Source organism: Ochotona princeps, chromosome 7 (genome assembly GCF_030435755.1).
Source record: "Ochotona princeps isolate mOchPri1 chromosome 7, mOchPri1.hap1, whole genome shotgun sequence".
In the NCBI taxonomy this organism is placed as follows: domain Eukaryota; kingdom Metazoa; phylum Chordata; class Mammalia; order Lagomorpha; family Ochotonidae; genus Ochotona; species Ochotona princeps.
This window is the reverse complement of record NC_080838.1, coordinates 7,250,550-7,266,279: the sequence shown is the minus strand read 5'-3', so window position 1 is coordinate 7,266,279 and position 15,730 is coordinate 7,250,550. Positions and strand designations below refer to the sequence as shown.

General features: G+C 48.0%; 1 protein-coding gene across 2 annotated transcripts in view; it reads right to left on the bottom strand.

The window, feature by feature from the left end:
• The window catches only part of GATB (glutamyl-tRNA amidotransferase subunit B), a 73,916-nt gene that overhangs the window by 33,824 nt on the left and 24,362 nt on the right, over positions 1-15,730 (bottom strand). For both annotated transcript variants that reach the window (XM_058666761.1, XM_004588171.2), the window contains exons 3-5: positions 9,325-9,438; positions 6,289-6,487; positions 5,769-5,891 (exon numbers count right to left, since the gene is read on the bottom strand). In XM_058666761.1, coding sequence (XP_058522744.1) covers positions 5,769-5,891; positions 6,289-6,487; positions 9,325-9,438 — 436 coding nt within the window. The remainder of the gene's footprint in view (positions 1-5,768; positions 5,892-6,288; positions 6,488-9,324; positions 9,439-15,730) is intronic.

The following is a 15,730-nucleotide window of genomic DNA, read 5'->3' as shown; positions in this document are numbered from 1 at the left end:
CTCAATGGTCAGAGCTGAGCTGATCCATGGGTGCAGGGTCCCAAGGCTTTGCACCATCCTCTGCTGCTTTCCCAGGCCACAAGCAGGGAGCTGGATGGAAAGTGGAGCAGCCTGGATTAGAACCGGCGCCCATCTGGGATCCCAGCGCATGCAAGGTGAGGACTTTAGTCGCTAGGCGTGCCAGTGCATGGACCCTCTTCTTCACTTTTGTTCTCTGTGTAGGACTGCCTGGTTTTACACACTACCTATGTTCCTATGACAACTCAATTTTTCTCTTTAGTCTTGACTTCTCCCATATGTGATATAATTATACCCTTCAGTGCTTACCTGACACTGTCACATGGAGGTCTCACAGGCACCTGAGCTTTCAAAACCAAACTCTTATTTGCCCCTTACAGACATTCTTGTCCTAATCTTCCAACTCAGCTAATGGTACCACCACAGTTTGCTTCTCAAACTCCCTTGATGGCGTTCCTGTTATCTCCCTCTCTCCCACTTTAACGCCAGATGGCTCCAAATCCTTTTACTTCTAAACACCATCTTATATCAACTCATCTCTCCATCTTCATGGCCTTCAGCACTGTTCAAAAGAGCAGCCCCTTGCACCTGAACAAATGCAACAGAGCAACAGAGCAGCTTCTAGAACATGGAACGGCCATTATTACCCTGCCTAAAAGACCTTTCTGCGGTTTCCCGCTGCTCTTGGGCTGGGAGCCAACCTTGCCATCATCTGAAATCTATCCCTTGCCTACCTTCCATCTTAGCAGACGTGTACCCCACTCTGCTCACCCACAGCAGTCTCCTACTCCCACAGCTACCTCACAGCAATAATCTGTATGCAAACTCTCCATCCAGGGCCTTTGTCTTGGCTGCTTCCCGGAATGTTGCCCCATAGTCCACGCTGGCTGTGGCCTTCAGTCTACAAATCTTACTGTCACTTTCTCTGAGGGCCCCAAAATGGCAACACATTCAGTTCCAACATGATTCACTATCAGGACACCTCGCGCATATTTCCCTTGGGCACTTAACTGTATAACTGGGTTTCATAAAAAGTTATGTCTTTATTTGCTTGCTTGCTTGCTTGTTTGTTTAAGGGGCAGAGGGAGAGAGAAGTCTCACCTGCTGGCTTACTCTATGCATGCCTGCAGTGGCTGGAGCTAGATCCGGGCAGAGTGCCGTCCAGGCTCACTTACTTGGGTGGCAGGAACCCAATCACTGGACTGCTGTCTTCTCGAACCTGCCCTAGCAAGAAGCCAGAGACAGGAGCCAGCATTGGGCATCACACCTAACCACTCCGACCAACGCAGACGTGGGTTCCCTAACTGCTAGGGTGAGTATTTGCTCCTCATTGCTTTCTTTGTTCATGTGTTGGTCTCCTTCATGAACTTAAACTCCATAGTGAAGGAACAATGTCTTTTTCAGAACCTAGAGCTGAGTCTAGCACTGGATGACTGCCGCATCAATTAACCCTTGCCAATGGCCTGGCATTTTTCCTGAGCAGTGAGTAAGCAGACTGGTTTCTCTCTCACTGAGAAGTTCTAAAATTTCATCTCAATAGGACTAATCTGCAGTTGGAATCCACTGAAAGGCCCATTAAGCTCAGTGAAAAACTTTCAGAGTGAGCTGTTGCCTATTCAACCAAGTCTCAATGCTTGGGAGACAACTGCTTTTGAACCCGGGAACCCTGAATTACTCACCTGCTTTTTAAAAATGAAACTGCCTTTTACAATTTAGAATTCTAATTTGGAGGAGGAATAAAAGCACCAATTTGAGTCTCTTCTGGAGGAAGAGTATACAACACAAATGTCTGGAGGAATCATTTAGTATCCTGCAGTGTTGAAAGGGAGTTCACTAGCCTGGATTCAAATATAGTATCACACATTCTAGACAGTGAAGATGAATACCTTTTAAACAAATTAAGTTAAATTGCCTTAAGTGCACAAAAGCCACAGTAGTCAGGTTTACGTCGTGCATTTACAGCTCTGAGGGAGGGCCTTCATACCCACACAATCACAACATCACGAAGCTTCCAGAAGTTGAGACGTGTTAATAACAAAATCAAAAACTAGACCATTAAGTGCAGTGTTTTGGTACATACTTTTCTCTAAGCCACATCCATGCTACAGAAATACAACTTCAGTGGGTTGTGTTGTGGGTTGGGCTGCCACCTGTGACACTGGCATTCCATAAGGGTACCACTTCGAGACTAGCTGTTCCACTTCCAGTCCAGCTCTCTGCTCATGTGTCTGGGAAAGCAGTGGAAGGTGGCCCAAGTGTTTGGGTCCCTGTGCCCACGTGGGAGATCTGCAAATGCCCCTGGTTTCAGCTTGGTCCAGTCATCTGGAGAAAGTGAACCAGCAGATGGAAGATCTGTCTCTCACTCTGCTTTTCAAAAGGAAGGAAGGAGGGAAAAGAAAGACAACTTCAGAACAGGAAACAGTCCTGAAACAGTCCTGACAAGTAGCAGGGACTACAAGGCCAGGGATGGTCTGTTCAACCATCTCTGATTGCTGCAGACTCTCTGAAAAACTCTACAACAAGCTTTAACCAAAGAAAGGATTTAAAAATCATAATGTGAGCAAACCGCACAGGGCGTGTTTCACAAAGCTAATTCATCCAGATGAACTGTGATTCCCTTACCGCAGTACCTCTTATTACTGTGAACAAAACCAGGTGACATATACCCAGCAGGGGCTCCCAGCCCGGCTCGCTGCTCAATTTTCTCTACATGGTTGTATTCACCCCTACACGGCGGTTCTCATGACAGAGTCAAGGCATTTGAAACTGAACACAGCCAGTATGGAAGTCCAGACTTTATCCCACAAGAGCCACCCGTCTCATGGCAGCCTGACCTGAAGACTCCTTCTCCTCCAGTGAAAAGCAGCAGGACAGCATCCCAGGCCAGTCCTGGAACCCCAGAGCCCTCAGCTCCCACATTCTGCCATACTGTCACCTGAAGGCAGCATGTTTGACAGCTGGGACACTGCCACCACCACAGGAAGCATCGATGTGACACTGAACTTGAAGAAACGGCTCCTGGGGTCAGCCACACCTGGCCTCAAATCCCAGCTCAGTCACTTCCTGTGAGTTTTGGACAAATAACTCAACTTTTCTAACCTTTATTTTATCCTCTCTATGATGAATATAATACTACCCATCTCTCAGCAAATTGAAAAAGTTTATTAATTTATTTGCATATTTGTTTTATTTATTTGAAAGGGAAGACTAGAGAGAGGAGCAGAGAGAGTTATTTTCTATCCACTGGTTCACTCCTCAAATAGCCACACTAGTTAGAAGCCAGGAGCTTCTTCTGGGTCTCACATATGGATGTCAGAGGTGCAGGCACCTGGGCCACCCTTGGCTGCTTTCTCAGGCACATGAGCATGCAGCTGCACAGAAAATAGAGCAGCTGGGACTCAAACTGGGGCCTGTACGGGATGGTGGTGCTGCAAGCAGAGGCTTAAGCTACTACTTCACAACACTGGACACACAAAAGTTCATTTTTTTGAGATTTGTTTGTTTTGAAAGGCAGAGTGAGATAAACACACACACACACACACACAAACATATGAGTGAGTGAGACACACACACACACACTGAATTTACATCCGCTATTTCACTCCCCAAATGGCCACAAGAGCCAGGTCTGATTGAGGCCAAGCACTTGAGTCCTTCTCCCACTGTTTCGCAAGGCCTGTTAATAGGGAGCTGGGCTGCAAACAGAGCAGCCGGCACTCAAACCAGCGCTCTAGGATGGGATGCCCATATCACAAGGATCAGCATAACCTGCAGGTTTCAATGAGACAATAATTTAATTTTTTAAAGTGCTGTGTCTACTTGTGCACACAAGCAATTCAATGGACGGCAGGAACATGCTGTCCACTGAGGAATGGGAACTGGGCATCCAAGTGGGATACAAACCAAAAGCCTATCTATGGATTTTTATTTAAAACAAACGTGTCACAATAAGTGAGATGTAATAAACACCCTCAGCTGTCACTGGTGGATGAGTTCTTGCCATTATGGTTTATCTCTTGGCAATGACCCAGATGGGACTATTCCTCAGCTAACAGGTGGCCGGTTTATTATTCCATAGGGTTAGCAGAAATCACAGTTTTTCCGAAGGGGAATGGAATAATAAAAACTTTATTTGAAAGCATTACAGAATGAACACTTAGTGCATAAATGGATAATCATCCAATCTGCCCACATGTCATTTCTTTTCTGCAGAATGAGATACAGCTAAAAAGAATTCTCATTTGAGAAGTCTCATTTCTATAAAGTGAACTGTAGGCGGCTAACCTTTATGCCACTCAAACTCAAGTGGCTGTGTTTTTGCAGTCTTTAGCTAACAAAAAAGATAGCAAATAAGCAAGTTCCATCTTCAGACTCCACTTTTACAATGGTGCCAATGTTATAATTCACTGCTTATAACATGTCTGATGTGACGAAAGTAGCACTGCACATTCACAAGACGCTCTAACACGCTATGACATGATAAGGTTGGTAAACAGTATTGTGGACCGGCAGAGGGATGAACAACTTCCACTGGGGGCACTCATTCATTACTCTGTGCGCTAAGGAAAAATGGAACTGTAGATTCAGAACTCCTGTGCTGTCAACAGGTACCCCTGTGGTGGCAGAAAACTTTAAAAAGCCCCCCAAGAGGCTAATGTTGTGCCCCAGTGGTTAGGCTGCTGTATATAATATCCGCATCCCATATTGCCGTGCCAGCTTCCTGATAATATGCCTAAGGAAGGCAGTGGACAATGGCTCGGGTGCTTGGGCTCCTGCCATCCACGTGGGACACCAGGATGGAGGTCTTGGCTGCCGGCTTCAGCTTGGCCCGGACCTGGCTGCTACGGCCATTTGGGGAGTGAGTTGGTGAATGGTAGATAGATTCTGTCTTTCCAGCATGCTTCCTTTCAGACACATAAATAAGTAAATCCTACATATGTTAAAAACAAACAAAGCGAAAAAACAACCCTAAGAACAGAAAATGAGTAAAACCTTGGGAGAGATTAATTTCTGGACAGATAAAGCAGCACGAGGCAGGGGCCAATGGAACAGAACCACAAGGAAACTGATCTTGACCCAGACCTGCAATATGCCTACCCAATCTGCAAACACTAAAAATGTATAACGTGCCATTTTCTTGGCCCCCAAAGTGCAAGTGCTTCTTTTTTTTTAAGTTTCCCACTATGCATCTATTGAAGCTAACATCTTATCTCAGGCGAAAGTTATGTACAGTCATGCTCGGTTACATTCAATATAATTTGGCTTCAGCTGCACATGGATGAAAATCTTACAAGAGGAGAAAGAGAAAACATACCCAAAGGAGAAGCTGTCTGCCTACAGAACTCATAAACCAAGAGTTACTCTTTAGAAACACAGCGCCATCTTTCTGGGAAGATGAAGCTGTTGAGCAGCATTCATTAATCCTCCTGGCTGCAGTGGGAGGACTGGACAAAGATCCAGTCCTGCGTCACCTCTGCTTGCATTCTTGGGCTCGCATGTCTTGCACCGCTGTCAACTGCTACTTTATATTTGGGAGCTCAGAAATGAATCCAAGGAAAACATGAAAGACACACACAAAAAATAAGTAAAGGGCTTAAAAAAAAAACCAAGCAAACAGAAAGATGAAAAACAAGGATGTAAAACAACCTCAGCATCATGGATGGTTGAGAACAAAACACAAGTCAGCAGAGATGCGGGCAGCAGTAAGGGAGAGGCTGAAGGCTGAGGGACGCGGCTTCGGTGGCCTCTACCTGCCATGTTGGCCTGGCTGGTGCCCAGGGCTTGAAGTATCAGCTGCAGCTCCCGGACGGCCGTCTTGGCCTCTTCCCCGCAGGACAAGTCGGGCTCCAGCACCACCTCCAGAAGGCCCACTCCTACCAAAGACACACAGGGCTGGGTCAGCACACTCATGAGACTCAAGGCTCACTGAAGGACTCTCAGAGCAGTTCTACCCACTGAAATATTCTCTCCCTTCCCTCCCACTTTTCGATTCTTCCATTTGGTTCATTTCTTTTTATGTCTGTTTGTGAGAGCTTGCTGTTGGCTTGGTGACCAGGTGGGCAAGCTTATCTACTCCCTGGTGTGATTTACTAGCAAGGCCCATAGCAGTCACAGTTCAAACTATGCTCTCTCATCAGCTACGCCAATACCAAAGCAGAATACTGTGCTCCCCGTCTGCCAGGCCGTCTTCGTTTTCCTACATGGGAAGAGAAACCCCTAAAGCCCAAGAACTGAGACAGGTTGGAGGAGAAACGTGCAGCGCACACCTACCGGCCCTGTTCAGGTCAATGAGCGTCTGCGACCGCAGGTCATCATGCAGGCTCTTGCCGCTGTCCTGCTCCAGCTGGATCTGCTTGACCCTCACCTTCTTGAGGACAGTCTCGTGCTGCTGCTTCCCCGCACAGACACCATAGGTCAAGCTCCCATTCACGGCAATCGGGAGTCTCTGCTGGGTGATCTGGTAGCCTGCCTGCACACAAGTATAGCTTACATGGTCACTAACTAGTCCTTCTACATAAGCTAAGATCTACTTTGCTATCCCTTTGTTTAAAATAATATATATGCTTCCTTAAGAGGCAGAAAGGAAGGCAAATGGAGAAAAGGAGAAAGCTCCCATCCAGTACTTCACTCCCTAAATGCCTGAAACTGCCCTAAGCCTGAGCTGACACCAGGAGCTGGGAACGCCATCCAGGTCTCCCGGATGTGGGTGGCAGAGATCCAGTAACTGGAGCCTTCATCACTAGCTCCCAGGCTCTGTATGGGCAGGAAACTCGAGTCAAGAGCCAGAGCTGGGTACTGAGCAATAGCTGCTCTGCCCATACGTTATTCAAGGGTTTTAACTGTGAGGCCAAACAGCTACCCCTACTATTCTTTTTAATGTTCCACAGTTAAAGGCTTACTTAAAACAAAAACTGCGAAGAAGAAAGACGTGAAAGAAGAACTAAGATATCATGTCCTGCGGTCTAGATTCACCGTGGCTTCTGGTGGCTTTCCATCACCTCCTGAGAACTCCTAACGCTCAGCATCCCCAGTCGCAACATGAACCCCACTTCCTTACTGAAGTGCCATTCTGGGGGACAGCAATGTCCTTGTCAGGGGCCCCTAAGAAAACAACATATTGCTTCCCTCTAGCTCATTAGCTTGAACTCTGCATCTCATTCCTGGGCTCCTGACATGCCCTCCTTATTAGCCAATACTGGCTAAGCATTTTGCCTCCTACTCACAATAGGGCCAATGGTAGTTGCTCATGTGTGGGAACTTAATTCTCTCTGTTCTTTGAGCTAACCAATCACACCAGCCACCTTCTCTGACCCAACATGCCTTGCTCTGCTAGCCAGAACATGCCGGAACATTCCCACTTGCCTAATGGATAGCAAAGAGCATGAAAACACTGATGGATATTGCCAAGACTCCCTTCCCTCTTTCTAAATGGAAAGGAAGAATTCCTTTCAATGCTCACATGCCTCAACACACACTAAAGCGATGGCAGGTCAACAGGAAGAATTGGAGAATAGAGAACGGCTCCAGCATTTGTAGTACTCGCTAGGGCCTGGATACTGTTCTTTGTACACACTGCATTCTTTAAGGCCAGGAGACCTCTTTAAGTAGTACAAGGCACAGAAGGGCTCAGGGTCACCATGAGACCTCGGATGGTCTGACTCCAGACTCTGTGCTGCCAGCCACTGGGCTAGCCAGCAGGTCTTTAGCTTCAATCGCATTGGAAGCTCGGCAGACCTGTTAACACACAGCTTGCTGGGGCAGGTGTCGTGGCACATCAGTTGCAGCCACTCTTTGGCATGCTTATCTCTCACACCAGAGTGCTGGTACAAGTCTCAGCTCCTCCACTTCTGACCCAGCTTCCTCCTAGAACATCTTGGGGAGCAGCAGATAACTGCCCCTGTGTGCTTGAGTCCCTACTGGAGTTCTGGCCTTGTGGGTTTGGCTTGGCCATTGCAGGTATCTGAACCAGTGAACAGAAGAAAAATCTCTTCTCTTTCTCCCTCCCTACATTCCCTCCCCATTCTTTCTCTGTCAATTCTTTCTTTCAAGGAGATGGAGAAATGTGTAAGTAAACATTGTAACACACACCATCACCTGACCCTGCCTCATGGGTTTCTGATTCAGGAGATGTGCTGTGTGGACAAGGATTTCGTTATTTCTAACAAGTTGCCAGGAGAACCAATGCTCTTTCAACCTGACCATATGCTGTGCAGCTCTGGAGATTCGACACTACCTGGGCCAGAAAGAACAGAAAGCATTTCACTTCAGTCAACAGGTCGAGTCTCCCACGTAAATCAACAATGGTTATCACTCTTAGAAGAGGAAGCAGAGTAGCTGAGCTTTTCCAGCCCCATCAAGAAGCAGAACTTTTGGGAAGGGTGGCAGCCCAAGGGGAGAAGCAGCAGCTGGGGGAGAATCCAGGTCCTGCTCCTGCTGCTGCTTTAATTCCTGCTCTCTCCCACTTGAAACAACGGCTCACCCCGATCTCCAGTGCAAAGATGAGGAGGTGGAGCCACATGCAGTCCCCGTTGCTTTTGCAAACCTAAGGGACACTCACACTTGCAAATATATAGGTTCAGATCAAGCCAAACACTCCTCGGGGAAGCCCTTTCCACATTTCCAGTTTGTTCCAGCCTAATGTTATGAAAAACTGACTCTTGTGAATTTAAAGGGGGAAAAAAACCACGTTGATTTTAAGGAAAAAGTAGGTAAATACTGAATTGACTGCTCGGCCAATTACTGCTGTTACAGCCCAGGTTTCTGGTTCATGTTCCTGCTTACTACTGCCCACTTACTTGCTCCTCGTAAGATGACAGAAACGTCTCCAAAGGAGACAACCCTATTACTGGGAACTTCAACTTAAAAGAGAAAAGCTCTCACTGTGTCTACGGAGCTACAGTGCGCATCTCCCGTGGCATCAGCCCGAATCCGCTTTGTCCTAACAGGCAATTAGCACCATATGCCCCACGGCTGGGCTCAGCTGAGCTGAGCTGAGAAGGCTGGCTCCTCTCGGTCCCCATTCAATTAGGAGCGTGCCACCAGAAGCATGGGCCTAAGCAACGAGTCAGCAACCAGAACAATCGCATCCAATCTTGCAAGCATGGGGCGGACACCTGTGTTCATCAGGGCCGGACAATGCTTCTTGCTGTGAGGGACACAGCTGCTACCAGAAGGATAACAGGTCTGGGTCTCACTCGAGCGCTCCTGGTCAGCTACCGTTCTCACTCCAGTGCCTGGTCAGCTCCTGGTCACAGGGATGACCAGGTGCTGAGTGCTCCCATTGGCTGAAGCACCGAGCACACTCACCGGGAGGTCTGCGTAGAAGTAGTGCTTCCGGTCAAACAGTGACTTCCGGTTAATGTGGCAGTTCAGGGCCAGGCCTGTCATCACGGCTGCCTCCACACAGCGCCTGTTGAGAACCTACAGACACAGCACATCGTGCCGCTCAGAATCAAGAGCTTAGCCCAGCGCTTCCCCCACACCGGTGGCCACTCCCGGACTTCCACAGGCCCTTTGGCAGCCATCAGTTCAGAATCTGTGTGGGCGGCTCTGCTGCCCAAGCAAACCATGTGGATCCGGAAAATGATCTAAAAAAGAAAATGCAAGCAGCAGCTGATGGAACTGCCCCATTGGAGACCCTTTCCCCCAATACCCCCACCTTAAGTGGACAGGAAGAGTCCCAGAGGCTAAGCAGGAAGCAGAGCGGCATGTGGAATACATCTAAATCCTTGCTCTCGGACACAGCCAGGAGTGACAAAGCTGACAGTGGTGAAGTCTTGAACGGCAAGGCTCAGGCAGGGGTCCAGGGCCCGAGGGAGAGCGGCTCTACTGTGATGCAGCTATAGCCAATTCTGAAATTTACGGGGCCACCTTCAGGCCTGGGAAGGGGCACAGGTGCCACCTACCTAGCTTTTGCTGTCCAGGTCTGGCCAACTGAAAGGGGGCTGTGGGGGGGTCTGTCCCCTCTATAGCTGACCTCCATGGGGCTCTGGACCCTGCAGTCTTTCTTGGACACCACCAGCCTCCCTAAAGGCTCTGACAAGTTTTAAGAACTTTGGGAGTCTACAATAAGACCACTAGAGAAGATGTGATACAAGTGGAACAGCCGGCCCAAGCCCCAGTCAGGACCTGATCTTACTCTGCCCCACGGTGCCACGGGACAAGGCACCTCAGTGCCCTTAGCTTTGAAACACAGGTTTTCAGACATTTTTGAACATGTAAGGACCATACACATTGACTGGGTACCACGTGATATTCTGATACAAGCACCTGCTGTGTAATTTCCAAATCTGTGTAAAATGCCCAATGTCCTCAATTCCATACAGTATCCTTGTAGTGAAACCCTTCAGAATCTTTCCTGCTGGTTTTCTGAAACACATGGCCCTTACAAAAAATCACCCTCCTACGCGTGGGAACCCAAGAACTGATTTCTCCTTTTTGCTTGAACTCAGCACCTAATGAGCAATCCCTCCCTCCCCAGGGCACACACAGGGAGCTAATGCCTACTTTGCAGAGTATGTAAGTCATACAGCGAGAGCACCTTTCAGAGTTCATAAACAGTTCCTTGCCCCACTCAACTTTCAAGGTACTTTTTGAGGATGTGGTACTGACTGATCAAACGTTTCCATGTTTTACTAGACTGTTCTTTAGTATCAGTATGTAATTGCCGAAATGAATAGTATTTACGCACTCACCATTGTATTTCAACCTCATGGCAATTCTGGTATTTCAGACAGAGACAAATCAAGATACAGAGTGACAGAGGGCCTTGCCTGGATTCCTGGAGCTGGCATGTGGTGGAGCTGGCCCAAGAGCCCAGGCATGACTTGCCCAAGTATTTGGGCCCCTGTCGCCCATGCAAGAGACTTAGTCCTGGCTCCTGGGTTCAGCCTGGCGCAGCCCTGGCCGACGTGGCCAGACAGGGAGTGAACCGGTTCATGGAAGCATTCTCTCTCCCTCCTACTCTAATTTTGACTTTTCAAATAAACAAAAGTCTTTAAGAAATTAAGAAAAACAAACCTGATAAAGTACATAAGATGTCTATTACCTTACAGTCTATCAAGACTCCCAAAGAAAATCTCAAGAGATGTCCCTCTGAGTGGCAGCATCCCAGCCTTCATCTCAGAACACTGATTAGGAATTGGAGCCAACTCCTATTTGGAGTTCTTCCTTCCGGGCCTACTACTATTATCAGCTTTGCAATAAAAACGCTTTTCAAATAACAACGTGTGTGAGGAACGGGATGCTCTAATTATTGATGTTTTCAAGAAATGGCTGTTACTGTAACACAAATATAGCTGGTGCAGAATCTTGCCAAATCCAAGGTTGGTGACTGGAGTCACGGTCCACAGAGAGGGGAGCTGCTGGACTGGTGGTGAGCTTTGTCCTTCCAGGGGCTGGGCTGCAGTGCGGGCTCCAGCCAATTCCACCTTATTGCCTGCAGTGCTCTTCCAACCACCACCTTCTCTTCAGCTTCAGTCCAGTCTGTCCCTTCAAGGCCAACTTCCTCCTTCTTTCTAGACAGCCTGAAGAACACCAGTTGCTTTGTTTGCTTTTGAACATGCATGATGATTCCCTGGCCTGGCACTGGGAAGGAGAGTGAAGAATTGCAGGTGATCACAGCCTCTCACTGTGCCCGCTCAATGACGTGCGAACACAAAGGCACTTGATAAACCATCCATTTCCAAAGAATAAGAATGCAGTAAAACACACACACATCAGAGCGATATTGAATATACTTTAATCTTTTTTTGATGATTTAGAAGCCTTGAAGTACTTCAGGGTCAGAATTATAAGCATCAATCACCCCACACTACAATTGCACAGAGGGGCTTGTAAACAGAGAACGCCAGTTAAAAGAATGCCAAGAAAAAAAGAATTTATGAAGATCTTAGGCAAGCTGCTGGTGACAGATGGAGGTCCGGGTCAGCAGGTTTTCAGGATAGGATGCAGAACTGGAAAATTCAATTTTGGTCTGCCATCATTCCAGGGGGGAAAAAAAAACCCCTCATGAGTCTGTAATGTTTTAAACAATGGGGATACAGGGATAACCAGGACTCTTCCCTGCCCTCAGCAAACGTACAGTGGTGCTAAGGATCTGCTGGCCAGCACCTCCAGTGTCCCTTACAAGTCTGCCTTCCATACCAGGTGGTGCTGTTAAACACACAATGTTGTGGCCTTCTGTCGTCGAAGTCCCACTGTGGCCCCCAAGGCTCCGACCTTCACGATCTCCCTCCTGCTACAGTTGCCCCCAGGAGGGGTCAAGTCTGATCGGACTCTCCCCAAACTTCATAATCTTACTGAGGTGCCACCGCTTCCATGAAGCCTCCCAGTTTAACTTCCCGGCAGACCTCTCCTGACCTTCCATGTGCATCCCCTGAACTCACACATATTTCCATGCAAGCTTATGTTTCAGGCGCTCAGGAACTTTCTGCTTCTCTTGGAATCCCCGGAGCCTAACCGAAAGCCTGCCAACCAGCAGCACTCAATCCATGTGCGCTGAACTTGGATGAGGAAGGAAATGATGCGTCTCAGGAGATGCCTCAGTCTCCACTAAGACGCCATCATCTGTCACCTGTTGGCCTTCAGACTTGTTTCTGGAAGTGTGCTGAAGTGGCAACTGATCACGTCTGATGGAATCAGAAATAATTTGAAAATTCAAAAAGATCTGTCCTACAGGAGGAAGGCTCCAGAAATTTTCTTGTGATGGATGTTACATGACTACGATGGATCTCGGGGCTAGCTGTAGGAGCTGTTAGTAGAAGGAAACAAGGCTCAGGACACCCACCTGGCACGCCGGAAACACACAGCCGGCGGCCACGCCCCTCTGGCTTCAGTTCATGACCAACAGAGGGTTTTTACTGCACTGGCATTGTGTCTGGACGTGTGCTGCCCATCATGCGCATGTGTCTGTTGAGCCTCTCAGCAATCCCAGCCACAAACCTTTCATGACACCCCTTACTGATAGCAAAGGGGTGACACCTACCCAGACTTCACAAGGTCAATGGAAGACGGAATCAAAAGCTAAGCTTGTTTTGGTGCAAATGCATTTGGAAATCCATGTGGTTTTTTGTTTCTGTTGTCACGATTTTTTTTTTTAAGAATATGCCTTTTCCACAAATAATCTGAAGACCAGCTCATTAATAAGTAGCACAGCCAGGAAGTCAGATCCAAACCCCAGGCTCCCAGTCACCACACTCTTGAACTTCAAAGAACAAAGTGTGTTTAATTACCAAGAATAGTAACACATGGTCACAACTCGAGAGCCCGCGCCTTAAACCAAACTGCACTGAAGTTTGTTTTGGGCAGATACGGTTGGGTGATTTTTCTAATTTTTTCCATGGTTCCAATTCAACAGATCTGCCTCCAGATGCTAGGCTCCCAGAGGGCACACACCGTGTTCTTTGAACTTTGTGGAACCCTCTGGACAGATTCTGCCAAGCAGAGGGCTTAGTAATGAGGGGACTTAAAAGAGTTTTCTCAATGAGCAGAGCAGGTTCTATTGCTAGCCTCCTGAGACTAACACAAGTACCCACAAAAAGACAAATATTTTTCTAAAAAAGCAGTGTTAGACAGAGGTAGGAGGGACGACTATGCAGTGGACAGACAACATATATCATGAGTCAGAGAGGGACCAGGATGCGCTGGGCCAGGAAAAGGTTAGTAGGGATAATGGCCGGCGGGTGGCAGTTGGGAGAGGGCGGGAATGAATTGTTTATGAGAGAAGCACTTGTTTGGCTTATTTGTAAAACCTGACTGGTGCTGTCGCCATAATTGGTCTAGAATCTAAAATACATCCAGCATGGAACAGAGCATAAATGCTCAGATGTGCATGGGACCTCTATGAAGACATTTTGAACCCAATTTGAGAAACAGTCTTCGGGTCTGCATATTTATTCATCCTAACCAAACAAGTATTCCCTGGCCTCACAGACAATCTAACGGCAACTCCCAGGACATGCCCAAAACACCAAGCTCTACATGTTCTTTCTTAATAGATGTGGTCATGTGGTCTTCCTCCTCCTCCACACACACCCGGGCTTAATTGAAGCCTTTCTTCAAACACCACCTGCTCTAAGCGTGACTTCTGCATCTAAGCACCTGTCTGTCTATTCCTCTAGCCCGTCACGGGTGCCCTTTCTAAAGGATAAACATGCACGTAATTCCTCTGTTAAAAATCTGTCACCAAAAGAATGGAATCCAGGGGCCTGGCACAGACTGCAGTGGCCATCAGGACGGCACCACTGACTGCTCCGCACTTCCTCGTCCCTCCACTACTCGGAACCCAACACTTTAATGTGGCCAAGTACGAGATGCAGTTTTGTACAGACCGCTGTTTCTGCAAGAAACACCGTTCTTCCTGTGCGCTTGACCAAGATTTTAGCATCTAGCAGGATTCTGGATGTCAGGCCCAGCATGGTAGCCTAGTGGCTAAAGTCCTCGCCTTGCACGCGCTGGGATTCCATATGGGCGCCAGTTTGTATCCCGGCTGCTCCACTTCCCATCCAGCTCCCTGCCTGTGGCCTGGGAAAGCAGTCGAGAATGGCCCAAAGCCTTGGGACTCTGTACCCGTGTGGGAGACCTGGAGGAGGTTCCTGGCTCCTTGCTTTAGATTGGCACAGTGAGTGAATCATTGGACAAAAGATCTTCCTCTCTGTCTCTCCTCCTCTCAGTATATCTGACTTTGCAATAGAAATAAGTAAATATTTTTTTTAAAAAATCTGTCCGCTGGTACACTCCTCAAGTGGCCGCAACTGCCAAAGCTGAGCTGATCCAAAGCCAGGAGATTCTTCTGGATCTGCCACATGGGTTCAGAGTCTTGAGGCTTTGGGCTGTCCTCGACTGCTTTCCCAGGCCACCAGCAAGGAGCTGGATGGGAAGCGGAGCTGCTGGGATTAGAACCGGCGCCCATATGGGATCCTGGCATGTTCAAGGCAAGGACTTCAGCTGCTAGGCCACCGTGCCAGGTCCATAGCAGATTTTTTCTGTCTCTCCTCTCTAAATCTGCCTTTCCAATAAAAACAAATAAATCTTAAAAAAAAAAAATCCTAGATGTCACCTCTTTTGCAAACTCTGTCCCAAACCCCACCACTACCCCATCTCGCGTTTCTTTCTGCTCCCACAGCACTCAGGGACAGAGCTGTTGCCCCAATCAGCCTGAGCCCACCAGGGCAATTGTCACTACGTCTAGTTCTTCTCTGCCTCATCACTTCAACACAATGACAGCTGACCAAGCATGAACTGAGGTAATAAGCAATTTAACATTTCTTTTATCAACACTCAAAGACTATAAACTATCAAAGAAAGGCAACACTGTTTCACATAACACATCAATCAGGTGAAAAGGAGCCACTTTTAGCAAATAAGCCAAAGAACAGGAGCCCAGAGACTTCATTCTACCTCGGAGCAGAGACCCAGCTGTGAAGCATCTTGGGAGGGTCTCAGGGCTTGAGGGACAGGGAGAGGCCATGTCGCCACAGCCGTGGGGCCGCCATGACAGTCAGGCACAGCATGCAGCCACCACCAGAGAGGCTACTGGGGACAGAGAGGGAAGAAGAAAATGCTGTTTTGCTACTTCAGTTTTCCATCCAGCTTCTAGTTGGAGAGCAGCTGATCTGATTCTGGGATCCCACACCTGTAGGAACAGCTGCCCTGCTGCCAGGCACGGGGAGGCAGGATCTGAGAACACACGGGCCACGGCCAGCATGGCACA